The sequence below is a fragment of the Nycticebus coucang genome, chromosome 21 (genome assembly GCF_027406575.1).
Source record: "Nycticebus coucang isolate mNycCou1 chromosome 21, mNycCou1.pri, whole genome shotgun sequence".
In the NCBI taxonomy this organism is placed as follows: domain Eukaryota; kingdom Metazoa; phylum Chordata; class Mammalia; order Primates; family Lorisidae; genus Nycticebus; species Nycticebus coucang.
This window is the reverse complement of record NC_069800.1, coordinates 40020952-40042692: the sequence shown is the minus strand read 5'-3', so window position 1 is coordinate 40042692 and position 21741 is coordinate 40020952. Positions and strand designations below refer to the sequence as shown.

General features: G+C 47.4%; 1 protein-coding gene across 1 annotated transcript in view; it reads right to left on the bottom strand.

The window, feature by feature from the left end:
- Positions 1 to 4274: 4274 nt before the first annotated feature.
- Positions 4275 to 21741, bottom strand: part of BPIFB4 (BPI fold containing family B member 4) — a 28952-nt gene continuing 11485 nt past the window's right edge. Inside the window, exons 10-16 of the mRNA XM_053574375.1 lie at positions 20593 to 20646; positions 18020 to 18190; positions 14794 to 14861; positions 12774 to 12816; positions 10342 to 10405; positions 8006 to 8082; positions 4275 to 4298 (exon numbers count right to left, since the gene is read on the bottom strand). Of these exons, the coding sequence (XP_053430350.1) occupies positions 4275 to 4298; positions 8006 to 8082; positions 10342 to 10405; positions 12774 to 12816; positions 14794 to 14861; positions 18020 to 18190; positions 20593 to 20646 (501 nt within the window). The remainder of the gene's footprint in view (positions 4299 to 8005; positions 8083 to 10341; positions 10406 to 12773; positions 12817 to 14793; positions 14862 to 18019; positions 18191 to 20592; positions 20647 to 21741) is intronic.

Below are 21741 nucleotides of genomic sequence, written 5' to 3'. Positions count from 1 at the left end.
ACACTGCAGAGGGAGGCAGGACTGGGGAGTGATGGACTGGGTATGAGAAAGAAAAGCTTATTTTCAATCAGTCAGTTAATGAAAGAGGCTGGGAAGTATTTGTCCTGGGAAAAACCAGATAGTTCACATTAATTGAGCATCTACTGTGTGCCAGGCTCTGTGTTTCTAATTTAATCATCACAACAACCTTGGACTATAGGGATTATAGACAAGGGAGGAGACGCAGATGTGAATAGCTTTGTCCCAAGATCCCCCATGTGTTATGATGACGAGTAACTTACTTGATTATTTGCTTTACAAGTTTAAATCAAGGGGAAGGAGAATAAATTCCTAGTTTTGGAGTTCCTACTCTGTGCTAGATAAATAACCAGGCCTTGTCTCATCTAATCATTGTAGTATACGTATATTCCATGTACGCCAGGTGTTTGGCATGACTGACTTATGAAGGTGTTTCAGGGGCTCCCCTAAACACCGTGAGTCTGTTTCCCTCCTCTGCATCAAGGTATGAGCCATCAGTGCAGAGGATCGGCTCTGTTGCCAACTCCCAGCCCCAGCCACTTTCCAGGCAAGAGGTGACTTATAAAATGGCAAATACAGAAGCTGCCACGGTCTGGGCTTGATAAAGAACAAATCAAGCAATTGGGGAGCTTCAGAGGCCCAGCTCTAAGGAGCCCTTGTTCTGAGCCTGCACTGACCCTCCAGGCCCTGCCTCCCTCTCTGCCCTACTTGGATGTTAACATCTTACCTGTGCTCCCATCCTCCCCACTGGGGAATTCTGCACCTCCATCGTTATCATAGCAGTTCTCTCAAAGGATGAGAGAACATGTATTTTCTTCAAAAGATTACTACAGAAATTGGCCAAGTGTGGTGGCTCATGCCTTTAATTCTAGCACTTTGGGAGGTCGAGGTGGGAAGATTGCTTGAGGTTAGGAGTTCAAGACCAGCCTGAGCAAGAGCAAGAGCCTTGTCATAGGGCCAAATGTAGGGACCGGCCCAGATAGAACTGTCCTGCCCAGAAAAGAATGTCTGGCCCAGGAAGGAAGATATGTACCAATCTCTACCCCTCCGAACTCTTATATTCCCACCTGCCTTAAGCCACATGTTGACTTCTTTTTCGTACTCAGCCCACTTGCACCCAAGTGAAATAAAGGCTACGTTGCCCACACAGAACCTGGACTCTGCTTCCTTTTGCTCATGTTGGAATAATTTCTCATTTTCGATTCTTAACCTCTCACCTTGTCTCTACTAAAATCAGAAAAATGAGCTGGGTGTGGTGGCACCCGTAGTCCCAGCTGCTAGGGAGGCTGAGGCAGGAAAATAGCTTGAGCTCAGGAGTTTGAGGTTGCTGTGAGCAATGATGACGCAAGTGCATTCTAGCCTTGGCAACAGAGTGAGACCCCGTTTTCTAAAAAATAGCCAGTGTAATGACAGGCGCCTGTAGTCCTAGCTACTTGAGAGGCTGAGGCAAGATCACTTGAACCCAAGAGTTTGAGGTGGCTGTGAGTTGTGATGCCACGGCATTCTACCGAGGGTGACAAAGTAAGACTCTATCTCAAAAAAACAAAACAAAACAAAGCAACCCAGTTATGCACTCTGGGATTGCAGCCAGGTGCTGCACTTGAGTCCTTCCCTTCAGTGTGGCCTTCACCCGTGTGAACGACACTCCAGCCCAAAAAAGCGTCTTTGAGTAAGATCTCCCAAGGTCTACTGCTCCCCTATTCAGCCCACTGTTTCAGGCATAGTAGAAATGCTTGGTAGAGGCTTTTATTGTCTCCAAATTTAAAACAACCATTCATTTGGCTTTGTGATTGTCCATTCAGGATGCAGTAGTGTCCACACCGACATCCAGCAGCAGGAGGGAACAGCAGGGTCCAATGCCTGACTCAAGCCAGGTGTTGCGGCGGTCTATCTCCTGAGTCAGCAGCTCTAATTCCATCAGTCCTCACTGCTCTTCCCCAGAAGTCCAAGCCTTCTAGTCCATCTATCATCATTTGGACCTTCAACCCCAGGCAACTGTGCCCAAATTCTTGTCTGACCCCATCCAGTCCCTTCCTCTGTCCCTATTCTCCCAAATCCTTCCATTTTTTCACTTTGCAAGCTTGTATGAACTTGTTCTTTGACTTTTGAGAACGCATAGCCAATGGAAAATGAAGTATTTGTAATCCCAAAACGTTGTTTCGAAAATCCTCTCAAAAATTGAATAACAGAATAAATTAACCCAAATCCTTCCATTTTTTCACTTTGCAAGCTTGTATGAACTTGTTCTTTGACTTTTGAGAACGCATAGCCAATGGAAAATGAAGTATTTGTAACCCCAAAACGTTGTTTCGAAAATCCTCTCAAAAATTGAATAACAGAATAAATTAAGCTTGTTAAAGGATGTGGGTGTGTTTTAACATGTCCGACATAATTTGGTGTGGGGTCTCAGAAGAAAGTGTGGGGGGGCCCTGTGGAGGGCTCCATTTTCTTCTCCCGTAGAGGACCCTGGAGAGATGGGGCTGAGGATGGGCGGGGGCGACCCTCAGATCCTCAGGGCCTGTGGGCAGTGCGGAGGGGTCTGGATTTTGCTCTGGGTGCCATTAAAAGCCCAAGGAAGGGGAACATGGTAGGGGAGGTGACTGGATTTAAAGCTGTAACGCCGAGTGGAGAGTGGATAGTAACGGCAAGAAGAAGAGGGGGCTCAGCAAGAGGCTGGAGCAGCGGTCCGGAAGAGCGCTGACGGGAGCGAGGCCAGGGTGAAGGAGAAATGGAAACAAATGGATGAATTCATTCATCGGAGGTGGGTCCTTAAAAGGTGGAAGGAGTGAGCACGCAGCCACGCCCGTAACAGAACGGCCCCTCCCCAAACACCGCCCCGAAGGCGGGACTTCCTTCCCTCTAGCCCTTCCTGGCGCCGGCTGGACAGGAAGTCCCGCCCTACTTCTCTCCGAATCCCACCCTTGTCCCGGAGGTGCGGTTGCCGGCGCTACCAAGGAGACGGTCCTCTTCCGCCCTCCATTTTCTCCCCCCACGCACACCGGCCCCCCGGGGACGAGAAGGGTGACAGACTGTGAAGGCCCCAGGGGGTCTCTAACGACGTGTTCCCTCCTCAGAGAGGCCTTCCCTGACTGTCCACTGCTGCCTCCCTCCTCTCCCTTCCCTCCCTGATTTGTGTCCTAGTTTATTTCCTTTACAGCCCTCAAGACAATCTTGAAATACTTTGTGTTTATTTATTTACTTATTATTGTTTACTTTCTATCTTGTGGACCAGAATGAATTTAAGCGTCACCAGGACAGAAGCCCTGTGTCCCTTGTCAAGTGGAGAATTCACAGTGCCTGAGACATTGGCTGGCAATGAATGAATAGATGGGCTGCTGAATAATGAATGCAGTCAGGAACCTACTATTCAACCAGACAAGCCAATAGTTTAGCTGCCTGATGGTTAAATAATGAAAACAAACAAGACATGAAAAAAATAGGAGGAAACAAAATCTTAATTGTGTTAAAGGGACTTCAATATTACTGCATACCCTCAAGGCTAGAACCTGGGATCAAATAACTCTTCCAAATCTGCCCGTGCCCTGTGGCCTGTCTTTGCTCTGGGAGGGGCCCTGGGTCAAGAGACAGGCCAAGTGCCCCTCCTAATCCTCAGTTTACCTCTGACCAGAGGCAATGGGTTCCAAAGGCTCACACTTTACGAATTAGCCACTTCTGTTATTCACCACAGTGAGCACATGTTGAGCGCTTATTGTGTGCCAGACTCAGTATACAAGGCTGTCCTGTCGGCAGGAGAACCTCTCTGTAGAATGCTCTGTGATTGTTTTTAATATGAAGAGACTGGCTGTTTCACTCTCTGTCCAGCAGAGGGACCATCCTCTACCCAGTCGTTGCTACAAATGCCAGGTGCCCAGGCACAGCCAAGGAAAGAAGAAAAACGCCCAGACAGGGAGGGAAGGTCCTTCGTAGAGACTCGTCCCAACTGCAGGGGAAGTGGAATCTTTTATTAAAAGTATAAAGTATGCAGCATGGTGTCAGCTTGGGGTCCACAAGACCTTAGTCCCCAAAGTGACTTCCCTCCCCCTGATGGGGGCTTACCATAGGTAGATGGGATTATTTGCCAATGGAGCAGTGGCTGGATCTTTCTGTGGTGAGGGTAAGTGGGAAGAGGGTTGGAGGGCTGAGAAAGGACCTGTCGTGGTGGCTGAAGGGACTCAGGGCCAGGCAACAGTATCTAGGCCAAGACCCTGGAGCTGGTTCTGGCTTCTTCCAGCTGGGCAGCATCACCATCTTGTCACTCATGTGCTGAGCACCAGAAGGTCCTTGGAGGGCAGAACAGAGAACCCAGTGAGTGAGTGAGGTGGGGTGGCCTTGGCCAAACACCCCCCTGCCTTTGGATCAGACACACCAGGAAACATAACTCTGAGCAGCAACGGGAATGGGGTTACATGGCCCGAGGATCCCCTGACCCCATCATTATCTTGCCCTGAACAGAGGACCTTGGCCCAGACACTTCCCTCCCTGCCACTTGTCTCCTTCTTCTCCCACAGTAAGAGAAGTGGGCCTGATCTCTTCCCCTCAGTCTTCCAAAATCCAGTTTTTATAATTAAAAGAGAAAATTCAACAAAATGAATAATAGAGATTATAACCTGTAGAACACAATAAATATTCATGAGTCCGTAGTGATATAAATAAATAACTGGATGAATAAATAAATGGAGAAGGGATGGCTTTTCCTTACAGTAGAATTTCAACTAATAAATGTAAAAGGAATTATAGAAATAGAATATCACTATTGGGTAAGCAGCATGGTAATAACTGTCTCAGGTAAGAAGCGAAAAATCTCAAACAGGATATCTGCATAGTCTCAAAGCAAATAATTAGTTTCTTAGTTACAAAGGGAAAACTTCTTATAGTGAAGAAACCTGGCAGGAACGACCTATCAACTGACCTAAGTGAGTACCTGCAGGAATAAGCCCTCCAGTCAGAAGGGCACAGCATCACAAGGGGCTTTTGCCAAAAATATGTGGCCTCAATTTAGTCATGAGAAAACACCAATCAAATCCAAATTGAGGCACATTGCACAAAACAGGCCAGACTCATCAGAAATGTCAAGGTCACGAAACCAAAGGAAAAGGTGAGGAACTGCCCCAGACTGGGGGACTCTAACAACAAAATGCAAGATGGGGTCCTGGGCTGAATCCTGAACCAAAAGATAATAATGGAAAACTGCTGAGTAAAATCTGCAGATTAGTTAATAGTTTTGTATCAGTGTTAATTTCCTGGTTCTGACCTTTAGCCTCTGGTTATATAAGATGCTAACATTAGGGGGAAGCTGGCGAAAAACGTATTGGGGAACTCTCTACACCATTTTGGCAACTTTTCTGTAAGTCTAAAATTATTTCAAAATAAAAACTTGAAATAAATGGCTAGATCCATATAATTAGAAGAAGAGCAGCTGCCATTTACAGAGGGCCTGGAAGGCCAAGAATGGGGCTGAGGTTTTCTTTGAACCTTTCAAACCCAACACTCATTTTACATTTTATTACAGGTATTTATCTTATCTCTTTTATTGTTCTGGAATAAAGTTCATAGATTGTATAACCTCCTTATACATATACATTTTAAAAAATGTATGCATTTTAAAACTAGTATAATCCCTTTACTGGAATATAAAGGAGAAATAAAACATAAGTCATTTATAATGAAATAATGTTCATTTTGATATGAAAAGGCTTCCACCAATTTCAAAGAGGGCAAAGGGGTTGCAGTACAGCCCCACTGAGAGTCAGTGGTTTGAGCTGCTTCACGTAATTTCAATGCTAACTCTACCTCTCACAAGCTGGTGACCTTGAGCAGGTGCTCACCCTTGCTAATCTCAGATTCTTCACCTATTATGAGAGGCAGTCACCATCCAGGGCTGGGGTAAGGGTAAACCCATGCACACAGTACGTGGGGCGCTGAACATGCTTAGTAAGTAGTAGAAATGATGACGTTGATGATGATAACTCTGTGCCAGTTCTATTCATGTTTACTAACACCTTTGTGTAAATGAATAATATCATTTAACATTAAAGTCCTGGCTTGGCGCCTGTAGCTCAGTGAGGAGGGCACCAGCCACATACACTAAAGCTGGAGGGTTCGAACCCAGCCTGGGCCTGCCAAACAACAATGACAGCTACAACCAAAAAATAGTCGGGTGTTGTGGAGGGTGCCTGTAGTCCCTGCTACTTAGGAGGCTGAGGCAAGAGAATCACTTAAGCCCAAGAGTTGGAGGTTGCTGTGAGCTGTGATGCCACAGCACTCTATCAAGGGTGACATAGTGAGACTCTGTCTCAAAATAAATAAATAAATAAATAAAGTCCTGTATCTCCTTTAATTTTCCACCACAAACTATACAATGTAGATATTATTGTTCCTCATTTGCAGATGAGGAAACCGAGGCTTGCATTAGTGCTGAGATCCCACAGGAGCTCAAGGGATGGACTCAGGACAGGCACCCCTGGGGACTGTCCCAAAGTTTGCATCTGACCATCCAAGGTCACTGTACACCTCCCTTGACTGCTCCCCTAATGTGGTGTGGGAGTGGTCCCTAGGTCACGGTCCAAGCCAGGCATGAATGTGAACAGGTGAGTGCACACCCTGCTGATGGCTGCACAAATGGGTGCAGCCATTTGAAAAGTAATAAATTATCAATTGGCACAAAGAAGCTCATTCATTCACTTCTGGGAGCAGGATCCAAAGAACTAAATCCTGAATCCAGAAACAGTTTTATGTACCCAAAAAAAGGCTGCAGCAGCCTTTTTTTATGATGATGATACTGATCATGGTGGATACTTCCAGAGTGCCTAATATGTGCCAAGGGCTATGCAAGGAGCTTTGCATACTGAATCTCATTTTATCCTAAAAGCATCCCTAGGGGTATATACTATGATTAGTCCCTTTTTATAGAGGAGAAAACTGAGGAACAGAGGAGTTAAGTAGTTTGCCCAGGCTCACTCAGCTGGAAAAGGCTGGGTCAGAATTTGAACCCAGGCCATTGGGGCTCCAAGCCCTTGTTTTTTGGGTTTTTGTTTGTTTGTTTGTTTTTGAGACAGAGTCTCTCTATGTTGCCTTCAGTAGAGTTCTGTGGCATCACAGCTCACAGCAACCTCAATTATCTAGCCTCAGCTTCCCAAGTAGCTGGGACTACAGGCACCTGCCACAACATCTGGCTATTTTTTTGTTGTACTTGTCATTGTTATTTGGCAGGCCCTGGCCAGGTTCGAACCCACAAGCCTCAGTGTATGTGGCCAGCGTTCTAGCCGCTGAGCTACAGGCGCTGAGCCAAGCCCTTGTTCTTTAACTCAAATGCTCTACTGCCTCCCTTGGCAAAGCCATATTTATACTCAGAAATACTGAAATGAAAGGCAGCCACATGTTCTAAGGGGTAATTAATTTCTGGGATACACACATGTACATGTGTTTATTTAATCTTTTTTGTATTTTTCAAATTTTAGATAGTTAGCACAGGTGATTTTTACAGTGAAACAAGAGCCCTTGCATTTGAACTTCAAGGCACCTGCCATGATTATAATTAGTAAATTACCTCAGGACTATTTACCTCAAGGTCCCTTTCCCCACTGGGCTGGAAGAGCTTTGCAAGGGCCAGGATTGTACTTGTTTACTGCTGTATCCCCAGCCCCTTGCAGTGTCTGGCATACGGTAGGAGCTCAGTAAAAGTTGTTCCTGTGATCTACATCATACTCCCATTTTGGGCAAGCCCCTGGCTGCTCTGAGCCTCAGTTTTCCCATCTGTGGGATGGCAGCAATGATGTCTGTGGTGAGGACTAAATGAGATTGTGGAAATGAGCGTTTCCTTTAAGGATTCGTAACAGCTTTGCTCCTTGTTCCCTCATTCCCACACGTGGAAGGAAGAGCCCTCTTTCCCTTCCCTTCTTCTTCCCAGTTCCTGGCCTGACAGTTTTGCAAGTGGCCAAAGTTAACAAGCCAAGGGCGTGGGGAGCAGGACAGAGCTGTCTCTCCTTACCTCCAACACATCGATGTTTGCGTTGCTGAAGTCAATGTTGAGAATTTTGGGGAGAGGGACTCCAGAACCTAACACAGCTGTGAAACAACAGACAAAATGCAGTCAGGCATGGTCAGCCGTGCTCATCTTGCCAGAAACCACCAGTATTTGCAGGAAGACTCGCAATTTCTTTCACGCCTCTGTCCTTGCAGTCGCTCCTGCCTGGAGCGCACTCCCTCACCCTGGACTCCCTCCTGAGCTCTGAGCCTTCCCGAGTCCCTGTGCAGATACCGCCTCTCTGCGGGGCTTGCCTGGACCACAGGCCAAGCCTCTGCTCCTGCCACACCTTGAACTCTACTGGAGAAATCACAAAACATGACTTCTCTGTTTCTGCATCTGTTGCCCTTATCACATGGTGAGATCCCTGCAGGCAAGGACTGTGTCCCCAGTGTCACCCAGCCCTTGGCCCAGACAGAGGAGAGGAGCAATGTTTGCAGAGTGAAGGAATGAAAGGATGCTGGTGGAGACCTGGTGAATGACTTTCAGGAATGTGCTGCTTGATTTCAGATTGTCAGGTTCTAAGCGGACCTGATAAGTAATGTTCTAGAAAGAAAGAAGGAAGAGGGAAGAGGAAGTGTGTAAGTGAAGTTAGACTTCCTGGCTCCAGCAGGACTTTTCAGAGAGCCCAGCATACTGTGAATAGGCCCTACAGGAATAAAGTCAGCATTTCCCAAACTTGGTTGGCCATGGAACCCTTTCTCTGGGCATTTTGTGGGACTATGTTTAATGTTTTATGGGAATCGTGGATCTGGTCCAACATGTTTTTTGAAAATGGTGAGTGCATTTCAGAGATTAAAGGACCTGCCCCAAAGTTCGCCCTGCCCCTCAGCCACTACTGAGGTTGGCCCAGCCCAGCTCCAGATCCCATCCCCTCTCACTGGGGAACCAGCGCTTTCCCAGTGCTTGAGACTCAGCCTTCTCTGGTCTGCCATCAAAATTGCTCCAAAGGAACCCCAGCTGGTGCAGCTGCTGACATCAGCTGGGACGTGCCAGACCTCCTTGTCCTTTCTTCCAGGAAGCAGGAGTGGGACAGAGAGGTTGGAGCAGTGCAGCTGGAAGCCTGGGGCTGAAGTTCTCAAACAGAGTGGGTCACCCTGCTGCCCAAGCAGCTGCACCACGCTCTGGTGACCTTCCCGAGAACATTCCTGAGATTCCACTGAGAATAAAGCACGCTCAGTCTGCTTTATTTATGAAGATAGGCAAGAAAACCTAACTCAGTGTGGCTGCGAGGGGGCGGATTCTGGTTGAGGAGGTTAGCTTTATCTGTACTGATTGAACTCTTTATAGTAAGAAGCTAGTCATGTAGCTCCTGTGTATTACTCAGAAAATATCTTGACCATATTAAAAAAAAAAGAAAAAAGAATTTAGGAGGTGGGCGGTGCCGATAGCTCAGTGGGTAGGGCACCAGACACTACCCACTCAGTGTCTACACTGAGGCTGGCAGGTTGGAGCCAGCCCAGCCAGCTAAACAACAGTGACAACTGCAACAAAAAATAGCCGGGCGTTGTGGCAGGCGCCTGTAGTTCCAGCTACTTGGGAGGCTGAGGCAAGAGAATCACTTAAGCCCAAGAGTTTGAAGTTTCTGTGAGCTGTGACACCACAGCACTCTACCCAGAGCGACAGCTTGAGACTCTGTCTCAAAAAAAAGAAAAGAAAGAAATAAAGAAAAGGAAAAAAAAAATTAGGAGGAAATATACCCAGGTGTTGACATCGATAGCCTCTGGGAGGTGAGGGTGTTTTTTAAATTTTTTATTTATTTATTTTTAATTTTTTTTCCAGACAGTCTCACTCTGTCACCTTGGGATTGAGTGCCATGGTATCAGGCACCTGCCACATTGCCTGCCTGGCTAGTTTTTTTTTTGTTTTCCTTTTCTATTTTTAGTAGAGACAGGGTCTTGCTTTGCTCAGGCTGATCTCAAACTCCTGAACTCAAGCAATCTGCCTGCCTTGGCCTTCCATAGTGCTAGGATTATAAGCGTGAGCCACCGCGCCCAGCTTGAGTTTTTTCTTTTAAATTGTCTGCACTTTCTAAAATTTGCACACATGAGATTTTCGTATATAATCAGAACTTTCATAGTTAATCAGAAAAACAAAACAATCAAGAAAGAAATAAGAAAGCTGGTAGACCCTTGGGGTCGATGTTTGCCTTCAGAGGCATAAGTCAATAAGCTTCAGATGAAATTCTCAAAATACCATGCAAGGTGGTACGTATGGCTGTGTGTCCAGCATGCCCAACAAACCGGCAGCCTCCAGTCCCCAAGCCACATGCCCAGTGGGAGGGGTGGCGCCTCACTCACCGTTCATTGCAGGCATAAATGCCAGGTCAAAAATCTTCCCGACCAGCACTTCCATGAGGCCAACCTGCAGGGGAAGAATAAAGGCTGAGCCCAGCTCGGGGTTTGCTCAACTCCAAGGGGCCCAAGATGAAGAGGCAGAACTGCTCCAGGGGAGTCTCAGGGTCCCAGTCATCAGAGTCCCTGGGACCCTAGCACCAGTCAGTTGACAGCCCCAGTGTGCATCACGCCCACCTACCCTTTGCACAGATGGGGAGGCCGAGGCCCTGAGGGGGCAAGCACTGGTCCAATGCCCCTGCTAGACCTGGACTTAGGGAGGCCTCATTCCTCCCCTGGCAGGTAGAGAGCAAGGGTTCAGGGTAGCCTGCCCCGATGGCCTGATGAGTCACAGAAGGCCCTTGGGCCCTCTTGTCAACACTCCAGGACACTCCTGTCCCAGCTCAGCTTTCCCCATCTTTCAGCTCCCTCAGCTGTCAAATGGGTCCGTACACCCAGCTTGCAAGGGTGCAGTGAGGATTAGGGGCAGATTGTATTAAGTGCTTGGCCTTGAGTCTTTTCATATATTACCTCCCTTAATTTCTTTAAGCCTTTGTTGCCACTTCTGTGCTCCTATATATAAAATACCTGCACAGAGGTAAGGGGACTCACTTCCCAGTGCTGAGTCTTCCTGATTCTGTTGCCTTGGGCAGGGTATTAACTTCTCTGAGCTTACCTTCCTTATATGGAAAATGGAGTTAATAATAGTGTCCAAATCATAGGAATGTTGTGGGAATTAAATAAGAAAAGCTTATTTTATTTATTTATTTTTTTGAGACAGAGTCTCAAGCTGTTGCCCTAGGTAGAGTGCTATGACATCATAGCTCACAGCAGCCACCAACTTTTGGGCTCAAGTGATCCTCTTGCCTCCATTTTTCTATTTTTAGTAGAGACAGGGGTCTCATTTTTTGCTCAGGCTGGTCTTGAACTTGTGAGCTCAAGCTATCCACCTGCCTTGGCCTCCCAGAGTGCTAGGATTACAGGCATAAGCCACTGCACCCCGATGAAAAAAGCTTATTAAAAGAGAACAAAAGGTTCATTTAGTGCCTGATGCATATCTCTATAGCTCCATAAACATTCACAAGTTCATACTAAGTGTTGCGCTTTTCTCCACTTGGAGTCTGGAAATTTCAGTTCTAATCCTAGCTCTGCCCTCACCAGCTATGGAGAATGGGGCAGTTTCTCCCTACAAAACGAATCTGGTGATACCAGTTTCACAGGCTACAGTTTGGGGAGACTAGAATAGCTAAAAACAAGCCTGGGCATGGTGGCTCACGCCTGTAATCCTAGCACTCAGGGAGACTGAGGACGGTGGATTGCCAAAGCTCAGTTGGAGACCAGCCTGAGTAAGAGTGAAACTCCATCTCTCCTAAAAAACAAAACAAAAAACTAGCCTTGAGGGCAGTGCCTGTGGCTCAGTGGGTAGGGCGCTGGCCCCATATACTGAGGGTGGTGGGTTCAAACCCGGTTCTGGCCAAACTGCAACAAAAAAAATAGCCAGACGTTGTGGCGGGTACCTGTAGTCTCAGCTACTTGGGAGGCTGAGGCAAGAGATCACTTGAACACAAGAGTTTGAGGTTGCTGTGAGCTAAGATGCCATGGCACTCTACCAAGAGTGACCAAGTAAGACTTTGTCTCAAACAAAACAAGATAAAACAAAACAAACAACAACAACAACAAAAACAAAACAAAAACTAGCGAGACTTCATGGTGGGAGTGAGACTCTGTCTTAAGAAAAAGAAAAGAAAAGCTAAAAAACAAGCAATACATTAGTTGGGTTTGACTTTCTCTGCATGTGCAGAAATCTCACCCAGCCTCATCCCAGAAAGCAAGCAGCTGTTTAGTTGTTAATTTACAAAAACATATTAAAAGAAGAGTGTATCTGAAGTCTTAGGTGGGGTGGGGCACCCAAAAATAAACAATGGGGTGAAATAGGGCCAAATCCTAGAATGTGAGTGTCTCAGACTCACGGATTCTTAGAAAAGCAGAATTCTAGAATCAGGATAAGATGTTAGAAATGAATCCAAACTTGTTTTACAGACCAGGAAACTGGGGCTCGGAGTAGGTATTGCTCAGAGTCACACAGTGGGCTCCTAACAACCAGACATGGTTGTCCCATGGCTTCCTCCCCCTGGAGTGGGATATTTGGGCCAAGGGGCCCCCACGGGGCAGCCTGTTAAAATGAGAGCATGCCATACACAGAGCAGAGTGAGCTGTGAGTCTCTACTTTGCCCCTCACTTGCTTTTGGGCCTCAGTTTCTCCATCTGCCCATCTGTGAAATGAAGTGGGACTGCAGGGACGCCAACCCTTTGGGATTCACAACCTCCCAGGCCCAGCAGCCCTCCCCCAATTGTCATTCCTAGAAGACCTTGCCCTGGGACCAGAACAGGGTACTTACATCAAAGTTGCCCACGTTTGAGGTTCTGAGGTTGAGGCTCGTCCTGCAGATGAAGAAAACAGCCCATTAGAAGTAGTGATTGTTGGAGAACCATAGGGCGCTTGCATTTCAACAGACTGTCAGAAACCCGTCCACCAACACCCTCACAAGACTCTCCATATGAGGGGGAGTTAATAAGAACAAGCCTGGCTCAGCACCCGCAGCACAGTGGTTACGGTGCCAGCCACATACACCAAGGATAGCGGGTTTGAATGCAGCCCGGGCCAGCTAAACAACAATGACAACTGCAACAAAAAATAGCTGGGCATTGTGATGGGCGCATGTAGTCCCGGCTATTTGGGAGGCTGAGGCAAGAGAATTGCTTAAGCCCAAGAGTCTGAGGTTGCTGTGAGCTGTGATGCTATAGCACTCTACTGAGGGCGACATAGTGAGACTCTGTCTCAAATAAATAAATAAATAAATAAATAAACAAATAACAGGAACAAGCCTGGTTTTCATGCACTGAACATTATCTAGCAGATGCAATGCTAACAGCTTTATATGCCACATACGTAAGGTTCAAATCTACTGGCTGTGTGACCTTAGCCAAAGGACTTCACCTCTCTATACCTCAGTTTCCTCATCTGCAAAGTGGGTGGCTGCTAGAACTAAATGGGGTATCTCTGTGAAGCACATAGCACCATCCTGCTGCATACCTGCTCCATGCATATGGAGTGACCACAACCTCACGTAATCCTTTTTTTTTTTTTATTAAATCATAGCTGTGTATATTGATACGATACATAATCCTTATAGCATCCCAGTGCAGGAGGAACCTGAGGCTCCAGGGTCACTCACCACGGCCACTGAGCTAGCAAGAGAGAGCCCAGGCCTCATGTCTGAACCCAAGTCTTGGTTGCCGTGCTGTTTGGAGAAGGGAGGCCTGAGGCCTGGGTTCAAGGTCTTGCTCTGCACCGTGATTGCCTCAGTCTTACTGCATCTGAATATGACCCACAACCGACAATCCTACCCCTCGGAGTGGAAAAGCATTTGGAATGTTTATAAGGAGCAGCTCATTGTCCCACAGGAGAGACCCAAAGGAGCCTTCCTCAGCTCTTCTCCTAGCCAGCCCCTTCTCCCCACCCGGGCCTCAGGTTGAACAACACTCCTCAGAAACCCCTGGATAGCTCTGATTCATAGCATATTATAAGTAAGTCCCATTGTTGGCCTTAATAAATATTGGTTGTAAAAGAAAAACTTACAATGACTTAGGCACAAAATTTTACAAATCATGTCATTTAATCTTGAAATGGGAACAAGAACGGTCCTCATTTCCATGGGCCAATGTCAAGAATTAGAGGAAGGCACATCTAGGTCTTAGCCCAGGGCCTGGCACATAGAAAGCATCTGAGAATAGTTGTCTTCATGAATCCTATGACATAGGGACGTAATCCTCATTTTCAGATGAGAAAACTGAGGCTCAGAGGTGAAATCACTTGGTCAACTCACCAGCTGGTTGGTGGGCACATCAGGATGTGAACCTTATTGCTTGTCTCCTAAGCCAGTGAGTGTAGAAATTCAACACAGCAAGTCATGCAGGCCTGGGCTGGCTCCCAGCCCCTGTGCACTTGCAGTGTGGCGCTGAGTGAGCAAATCTGCTGCCCTAAGCGCTGGTTTTCTTTCATCTCCTTGAAGAGGTAAGTTAATAGCCCTGACTTCCACTGGGACCATTGGGAGGGAGAAACAAGGTAATTCATATAAAGTAGCCAGCGCAGAGCTGGTGCATGGGGATCCCCAGTGAACTCTTATTACTGATGCTGTTGTTGTTGGCGGTAGGTTCTTTCTGCTAAGTTCATGGCTTCACTCACCCTGCCTGGTCTGCGACAGTGCGCCTGGCAGGCATGGGCCATTTTCACCTTTTCAGTCTCTTGGATTTATCCAACCGTGACAGCCACACGGGAAACCTCTAATCCCTCCCTCACAGCCCCCTCTGTGAGCCCGTGCCAGTGGCAGCAGGACGCTGAGGCAGCAGACCCCTTACTTATCCAGCTTGGCATCGATCATGAGCTTGTCTTCTTCCACAGAAAACGAGGCCAAGAGCTCTGTGTCCTGGAGAGAAAGGGAAGGAAGAATGAGATGTCACTGGTGTCATTGTATTGGCAATGTTTTCTGAGGGCTCACTGTGGGCTAAGTGGCTGCTTCACGCTTCGTTAACCCTGGCCGTAACAGCAGGTTGTTCCCTGAGGCCTGGGTCAAACCCCCACAAAGTCTCACTATGTCACCCTCTGTAGAGTACTGTGGCATCACAGCTCACAGCAACCTCAAACTCTTTCTGGGCTTAAGCGATTCTCTTGCCTCAGCCTCCCAGGTAGCTGGGACTATAGGTGCTCGCCCCAATGCCTGGCTATTTTTTTGCTGCAGTTGTCATTGTTGTTTAGCAGGCCTGGGCCGGGTTCGAATCTACCAGCCTCGGTGCATGTGGCCAGTACCGTAACCTGTGCTACAGGTGCTGAGCCAAACCTCTTTCTTTTAGCATGAGACTCCCAATAACATTCACCACATAATGGATTCTCCTCTCTGGAAGGAAGGAGTTTGGGATAATAAATGCCAACACTAACTATTGACTGCAAGTACGTCACCGTAAGGGTGGAGTGAACATTTCTCAGAAAGACAAATGTGATAGGATCCCCATGATGGTCACAGGGTGGTTATCAAGTTTCTCTACGAAGGCTCTGAGGGGTTGTTGTGGCTTGCAGCCTAGGGAATTTGCTTTTGATGATCCACTGCTGATAGACTGGCCATCATTGCTGTCAACACAACTGCCCCATGCCTGGGAGAAGCCTTGTTGTGGGAAAATCCCCCTTTGCTCCCTTGCTGCCCACCTCAAAGTAGTAAATAATATGAAAGAGTTGACCTTATGAAAAGAAAATTCAGGTGACCTTGGGGCTTGGGGTGCATATGACAGGGACCTAATCTGGTATGGAAATTATCTCGAGGAGAAGGCATTTGAAATGAGGACTGAAAGGTGTGTAGGATATGGCCAGATGGGAAAAAAGGTTGGGGAGGTAATCCAGCAGTGGGCAGGGTGTATGCAAAGGCCCTGAGGCAGGAATGAGGTTGGCATGAGGAGGATGGAGAGGAGGGGAGCGGGTTTGTGAGGCTGCAGTGGGTGGGCCAGACCAGGCAGAACTGGGGCGAGAGTCAGGGCTGCCTCCCTGCATGAGTGGGCGCACTGTGGCAGGCTTCTGAGCTGGCTCAAACAAATGTTTGGGCTATTGGTGGAAAATCTCCACATAGTAGAGCCTGATCAATAGGGAACAGATGGCAGACAGCCATTCCCACTGTCCTACTCCTGAGGGAGAATCAACACTTCCACTCACTTACCTGACAATGCCTCAAAATGGGTGCACCTATAGTCCCAGCTACTTGGGAGGCTGAGACTGGAGGATCACTTAGACCCAGGAGCTTGAGACCAACCCAGGGAGCATAGTGAGCCCCCATCTCTAAATTTAATTTAAGTTCATGGCTTCATTCACCCTGCCTGGAGGGCATTGCAGTTTGACACAACAATTGTAACCAGGTAATTGTAAGCAGGTCACACAAACCTGGGCTGGCTCACAGCCCCTGCATGTACTTGCTGTGTGGCCCTGAATGAACAGATCAACTGCTTTGTCTCCTTAAAAAGGGAGGATAATACTTCTGACCTCTAGGGACCACTGGGGAGAGAAACAAGATAATACACACAGGGTGAACAAAGTTCATGTGCAATTTAAAATAGTGTAACCTAGGAAACTGCACACACACTTTATGTGCACCTTGTATGTGTAAAGTAGCCAGAGCAGAACCTGGTGCACCAGTGCCACTATTGTTACTAACGTTCTTGTTGGCAGGAGGTTCCTACTGTTAGGTTCCAGGCTTCCCCCACCCTGTCCAGCTTCCTGATCAGAGGTGGCTCATTTGGTCTTGAAATGAGAACACGTTCCTTTCACACGTGTTTACTGAGCACCGACTATGTGCTGGGCCCTGTGCTGGACTCTGGGATCCAGCAGTGAATAAGATAGTTCAAGTCTCTTCCCAGCAATAAACTAACAAGAAATTGCCCTTTGTAATGATGGGTTAAGGCTATAAGCAAAGCAAAGCAAGAGAGAAAGGAGGAAAGAGAGAGGCAGGAGGGGTGGGGACATTTTAGACAGGTGATCTGGAAAGGTGTCTCTGAGAAGGTGACATGTGAGCAGAAACCTCAAGGAAGGGAGTGAGCCTGGAGGAAGAGCATTCCAGGCAGAGGGAACAGCAGGCACGAAGGCCCTGGGCGTGGACCGTGCTTGAGATATTGGAGGAGCATTGAGGAGCGGAAAGGTGACCAGAGGGCGATCTTGAAGGACTTGGTGGGCCATTGTTAGGAGGTTGGCTTTTATTTCAGGATTGAAGGAAAGCAGGAGAATAACACAATTTGTTCTAAGAGGATAAGATTCCTTTCTGGAAATAATTGTGGGAATTGCTGTATTTGTTTCTACCTGTTATTAGGTACCAGGGACAAGAGATTAGGTACCAGGGACAAGAGAGCAGGTACCATTTGTCTTGTTTCCCCTTTCCCCAGCATCAGGTAAAAAGCGTATACATGGGCGCCGCCTGTGGCTCAGTCGGTAAGGCGCCGGCCCCATATACCGAGGGTGGCGGGTTCAAACCCGGCCCCGGCCAAACTGTAACCAAAAAAAAAAAAAAAAAAAAATAGCCGGGCATTGTGGCGGGTGCCTGTAGTCCCAGCTACTCGGGAGGCTGAGGCAAGAGAATCACCTAAGCCCAGGAGTTGGAGGTTGCTGTGAGCTGTGTGATGCTACGCCACTCTACCGAGGGCCATAAAGTGAGACTCTGTCTCTACCAAAAAAAAAAATAAATAAAAATAAATAAAAAAGCGTATACATAGTAGGTGCTTGGTAAGTGTTGTTGAATGAATGATGAAGGCTACCGGTGAGAATAATCATGGCCAACACTTTGGAGGCTTTATGGTACATCAGGTACTGCTCCGAGCATCTTATTATTGCCTTGATGCCATCTTGTGTGCTAGAGGAGAAAGTCAGGCCCAGAGATGGTGTGACTTGCCCAAGGTCACTCAGCGAGAAGTGGTCAAAGCTGGGTTTGATCCTCCAGCCCCAAAGCTGGGCTCACAGTCATGACAGTGGGGACTGTGAGGGCTTTGAAGGGGTCTGTGGGCTCCAGGAGACCACAGAGGTCTGTCTGCAGAGACACTCACCCCTCCAGACACTCACCACGTCAATGAGGCAGATGGTGGTCTCGACATCGTTGGGCTGGGAGACCATGACCTCAGCAGTGGCGAACACCTTCACCAGTGCCTTGTCCTTCTGCAGCGTCACAGACGGTGGGTTTGGTACCTGGATCCTGATGGTGAGTGGGCGAGACTCGGGGTACTGCTGAAACACCTGTGGGCAGGCAACAGGCCAGGTGGGTGGGGCCCTTGGTAGGGGGGGTGTCCTGGGGGTCTCACACTAGGTGCCTTCTGTTCCAACAACATTGCTTGAGTTCTACAAACCACAGGCAAAACCACCCACCCACTGTGGGATCCGGGCAAGGAGCTGACCTCTCCAAGGCTCTCACATAGGGTTGTTGTGAGAATTAAATGGGATAATGCCTGCAAAATTCCAGCTCAATGCTTGACCTGTGGAAATGCTCAAAGCTTGGTACTGAGCAAAGCGGGGAGGGTTTCCTGCGGGTGCTGGGCCAGGTGCTAAATAGACATTCTTAGTTTCATTCAACCATCACAACACCATGGGATATTTTTTCCTACATGTTACAGATGAGAAAACTGAGGCTCAGAGGGAAATGCCAAGCAAACTGTTCCAGGCCAGGTCTGTGTGACTCTGAACCCAGACCCTGAACTCCCCTCCCACTGCCTCTGGACACCCTTTCTGAAATGAGAAATGCACAGGGAGGTCCCAGAGCAAGGCACCGGCTGCCCACACACCTGGATTTGCTGGAGATTTGGCAGAGGGATTTGAGCCTATTTGGTGTAGACGGTTCCCTGAAACCTAATTTACTAAAAGATAATCCACAAAATGACCAGTTTGCCCTATAACTGACTTACAAAAAAATACTTTAAAGAATATTCTTCGGGCGGCGCCTGTGGCTCAGTTGGTAAGGTGCCGGCCCCATATACCGAGGGTGGCAGGTTCAAACCCGGCCCCGGCCAAACTGCAAACAAAAAATAGCCGGGCGTTGTGGCGGGCGCCTGTAGTCCCAGCTACTTGGGAGGCTGAGGCAAGAGAATCGCTTAAGCCCAGGAGTTGGAGGTTGCTGTGAGCTGTGTGAGGCCACGGCACTCTACCGAGGGCCATAAAGTGAGACTCTGTCTCTACAAAAAAAAAAAAAAAAAAAAAAAGAATATTCTTCTTAAATGTGTTAAATGAGCATAAACACATGGGCAAAACCACAATGCTACTTTTTAAAGGAATAGAAAGAAGTCACCTCTTCTGATGACCCCACCCCAGCCTGGGTCTCCAGCACATGTTCCTCTGTGGCTCACGTGAATCCTCCCTGTTGCAGATCCGGCGCCATTAAGGCCTGAGGACCTGTTTTACCCCAGCTCTCCCACTGCCTCTTTGTGTGACCTCTGAGACTCTGTTTTCTCTGCAAAATTGGATGCTTGTCCTCTCTAGTCCTATCGATTGGTAGATGATTAGAACCAGATGAAATAGTGGATTCTTAAAAAATGTCATAAACTATAAATTGCAGGGCACACAGCAAATGGCGTAATAAATAAAAGGTCCAGTAGATTAAGGAGTTCTCCTGCTTGCTGGAGCTGTCTCTGTCATTACATCAGATGACCACTTGAGGGCACTAGTGACTATTGGTTGAGTTTGGTTTCCCTTGAAGCCCAGATCCTTTGAATTCCACCAAAAACTAGAGAAGAGGGCTGGCAGAAAAGAGATGGAAAATGTCCCAAACAGCTGTAGGTTACAGCCACCCTTCACTTACTAGGTACGGGGCTCTTTTCTGCCAGGTGCAGGGTTATGGACCAGAACTAGAGATGGGACCAGAACTGGGGTGAGAGAGGCCTTTGTTCCAACTGTATATGGCCACAAATAGGACAAATAGGACATTTGCTCTTAAAAAAAAAAAAAAAAAGAATTTGTAACTATTTTTTTTTTTCCAGTTTGGCCAGGGGCAGGTTTGAACCCGCCACCCTCAGCATATGGGGCTGGCACCCTGCCCACTGAGCCACAGGTGCTGCCCAAGAATTTGTAACTATTAACACAATGGTAATAGTTACCAGTTGTTGAATGCCTGCTCCCTGCCTGGGTTCAGATTCCAGGTCCACTGCTGCCCTTTGGGGTGAGTACTGTTAGCTCTGGTTTCCAGATGAGGAAACTGAGGCTCAGAGGGATGAGGCCCTTGTGTAAGGTGAGGTGTCCTGCGGCACCGTGTCCCTTTACTGCTTCAAAGGGCTGGCTCTTCCCTCTAAGCCATTATGAAGCCCTTTCTCATTATCTCCTTCACCCTTCCTGAATAATCTGAACCCCTGGGATCATCCTTTTTTGATAAATGAGGAAACTCAGAGATGTTAAGACTCCTGCCCAAAGTCACACAGCGAGGGTGTAGCCAGGCCAGGTTAGAGCTGCACAGGCTGGCGCACCACTAGAACTCAGCTTCTTCTTGCCGCAACCCTCCATGCCCCCACCATGGGAGTCCAGCCTCCATGCCCTGTCACTGTACTCCCAAGCAAGGGTGGGGGTGACAGCAACCTGTGCTACTGCCCAGTTCCAACTCTGTTCCTAGAACAGCTAGAGTGAGACTGAAGACAATGGGACCCACCTGCCTTACCTACCTTGGGAATCAGGGCTCCCAGTGTGGCTGTGGTGAGCGGAGGCAGCTCTTCAAACTGTGGAACAAGAAGGGCCATGTGAGTTCTTGGGGCTACCAAGACAAACAGGAGTGGCTAAGATGGTGATGAAACTCCTGCGTGCTCTGAGACACCCAGTGGGACATCTTCCTGCTCTTAAGCACCCCTTGGGAAGCTCTGTGGGTCCAACAGTGGTCACCATGTAAACTACAGTGGCGGGTTTGTGGTTAAATGTCCTGGGCCAGCCACTTAGGCTCACCAAAGGCACGACTCTAGGAATAGCAGAAGGGCCTGAATCTTCCTCTAAAAATGTAATTCTTTATCCAAACAAGGCGAGCATTACCAAGTTCCTTTGTATAATCCACTGTCCACTAAATTTATAACTCCTACCATCTCCCTGAACCACCTGTACTATTATCTACTATGTCTTCTTTAAATTCACTTACTTTTTAAGACCTCAAATACTAAAATGTGGAAAACCAGGACCACTTGATAGAAAGAGATGACAACTGTAAAATCCAATGCAATCAAAATGAAACAACACCATTACCTTCCATGGGATATCATTGGCTTGGAGGCCTTTGGGTATGAGTTCTGTTCTCTCTTAGTCAAAAAGAAGACACTTAAAGGTACAAGAGAGGAAATGAAGACTTTCCCCTTAATGGAATCAAAGATTGACATAATTTGTGTGGTGGTTTTGTGGAGAACATTTTGTTCTAAGGAGATACATAGTGAAGTTTATGGAATGAAATGTCATGTCTCTCAAAACTCAAATTGTTCAACAACATACAGGGTAGATGGATGGGTGGATAGATAGATGGATAGATAGGTAATGAGTGATGGATGGATAGATAGATAGGGAGATAATGGATGGACCGATAGATGGATGGGTGGATAGGTAGATAAATGGATGATACATGGATGGATGGATTGATAGGTAGATAAATGGATGATGGATGGATGGATTGATAGGTAGATAAATGGATGATAGATGGATGGATGGATGAATGGATGGATGGATTGATAGGTGGATAAATGGATGATAGATGGATGGATGGATGGATATATTGATGGGTGGGTAGACAGATGGTTAAGATGGATGGGTGAGGTGGCGCATGTAGCTCAAGCAGCTAA